This window comes from Octopus bimaculoides, chromosome 1 (genome assembly GCF_046866305.1).
Source record: "Octopus bimaculoides isolate indiv1 chromosome 1, ASM4686630v1, whole genome shotgun sequence".
Taxonomy (NCBI): Eukaryota; Metazoa; Mollusca; class Cephalopoda; order Octopoda; family Octopodidae; genus Octopus; species Octopus bimaculoides.
In genome coordinates, this window is record NC_142928.1 from 82497531 (window position 1) to 82500030 (window position 2500).

General features: G+C 30.6%; 1 protein-coding gene across 1 annotated transcript in view; it reads left to right on the forward strand.

Annotated features, from left to right (window-relative positions):
• The window catches only part of LOC106876346 (uncharacterized), a 36071-nt gene extending 34154 nt beyond the window's left edge, over positions 1 to 1917 (forward strand). Inside the window, exon 7 of the mRNA XM_052974409.2 lies at positions 1607 to 1917. Within this exon, the coding sequence (XP_052830369.1) occupies positions 1607 to 1837 (231 nt within the window). The 3' untranslated portion in view covers positions 1838 to 1917. The remainder of the gene's footprint in view (positions 1 to 1606) is intronic.
• The last annotated feature ends 583 nt before the right edge of the window (positions 1918 to 2500 follow it).

Genomic DNA, 2500 nt, shown 5'->3' on the forward strand with positions numbered 1-2500 from the left:
TGCGTATATATGTATATATATATATACATGTATATGTATATATATGTATGTATATATATGTATATATATATGCATATATATATATATATATATATATATATATATATATATATATATAATATATATAAATATATATATATATATATATATATATATATATATATATATATATATATATATATATATATATATATATATATATATATATATATATATATATATGCATACAGAGATGTATTTGTATATATATATATATATTGCATGGCCGCAGCTCTAAGCTGAAACTATAAAAAAAAATATAGATGTATATATATATATATATTATATGTAAATATATATATAAATATACATACATACATATGTATGTGAACGCATATGTATATACATAGTATTTGCAAAATAAAAAGAACACCTACCTATCTGTCTGTCTGTCTGTCTGTCTGTCTGTCTCTCTCTCTCTCTCTCTCTCTCTCTCTCTCTATATATATATATATATATATATATGCGATAAATACAAAAAAGGTGTTTTTTTTGTATGATTGTGTATAGAGGAATATATTATTTTGTTTAAAAGAGTTCCAACACTGTCTGTTTTTTATGTTTTATTTATATTCCTGCAGAACCAATGTGGGGTATAGAATATGGAATATACAATATATAATACGCAATAAAAAAAAAAAAATATATATATATATATATATGTATGTGTGTGTGTGTGTGTGTGTGTGTGTGTGTGTGTGTGTGTGTGTGTGTGTGTGTGTGTGTGTGTGTGTATTGAAGAATAATAAAGAGAAGAAAATGACATAAAATACTTCGCGAACTTTATCATGGTGAACATAAAGACAATATGTATACTTTTGTAAGTTCAGATTTTTTTCATATGAATATGACATGTTGCTCTATTCCGCGTTGCTACTTATATTCAAATGAGACCCCATCAGCTCGCCATTCTACAAAATCAGCAGGTCTCCTGGTCTCAACAAACGTCTAAATATGAATAGTCATGGCATACAGAGACCATCTAGCAGAGTGTGTTGGGAATAGATGAGTAGTGGAATGCGTCCACGCCACAGGATGCAGAAAAGCAGACATTTCTGTCTAGTCAGACGGGAACTTGGGCAATACACATCAGTCTGAAGGTAAATTTATGTAGGAGGACGGATGGCTTCCATGTGGCCAATAATATTAATAACTGTTTCTAATATAGGCAAAAGTCCCAGCAAATTTGATGGGGGAGGAGGAGCTTTTCGAATAAACTCGACTTGTAGTAACTAACTTGTATTTGATTCACGATCATCTATACACTCCGTCTACATTCTCGAGCGCCTATTCCTGCCAAAGTTCTCTCTCGTGCACTTGAATCAATCGATAACTCTGCAAGCATGCTTTTTTTCGAAAGAGTTACATATTGAAAGAGTTACATATTCAAAGAGTTACATATTGAAAGAGTTACATCTTTAACCTTGTCCTTACTATTTATTACTCTTATTTCCAACAGTCGAAAACTGGTGGAGACAATGCTTAATTAATACTTCCTTCATCGTGCTGAATTTCATTCACTGTTCACCTAAAATTACAAAATCTATTCTATTTCATTATTTTTCAGAGTCAAATGTTAAAACGTCAGGGGAAAATGTTTTATCCTCCAGGTTATGTAAACCACAAATTAGGTGTCTCTAATGCTGATGAATTTGATTATGAAGGGACTAACAGCTACCTCGGTATGGAAAAGCATTTGCGTTCACGAGTAATCACACTCAGAGATAAAGACAGCTGCATGCCACTTGGATGTATTAAAACCGGAAAATACCCAGACTCTTTACCATATCTTTACTGAAAACAATCGCTTATTATATTCGAAAATATTCTAGAAATATTTTGCTTTTTGTTTCGATTTTGCTAAATGTATTTTATGAATATTCTAGTTTGTTTTGTTTATTCTCAATCTCATGAACGGAAATTACTGAACTATATAGATTCACTCACAGGTAGAAATGTTTATTTTTTTCTTTCATACGTTTTATTACTGGTAGGATGGTGAGCAAAGACAGTAATAATAGTTCACGGTCTTCCTAAAAGCACTTTTGTCTGCCTTGAGGTCTATTTAATTTTTTGCTTAACTCCTCAACGTTGGCGATTCATTTCTAAAATAGATATTTTAAAACGAATACTGCAAGTTCCTTAGAAAACCATTATCTACAGAAATAACTAAGCTACTCTTGGAAGCAGATCTTAAAAAAAAGAACCTAATAATTTCTTAATAAGGAATAAAGAAAGACAAATATCTTCATGGTCTTACCAAAGAAGATAACTCAACGAACGCAGTGGAATTCAAACTGATGGTTGATTCGTCTATATTATCTGTTCTAGGGGTGGGTGATGACATAACTAACGAACGTTTCATTGGCTTGTAGTTCTGAATTTATATATTTTTATGAATATTTGCCACGATAGAATTGACCAAACGAGTTTCTTTCAAAATGGTGTCTAAGAATTGTGT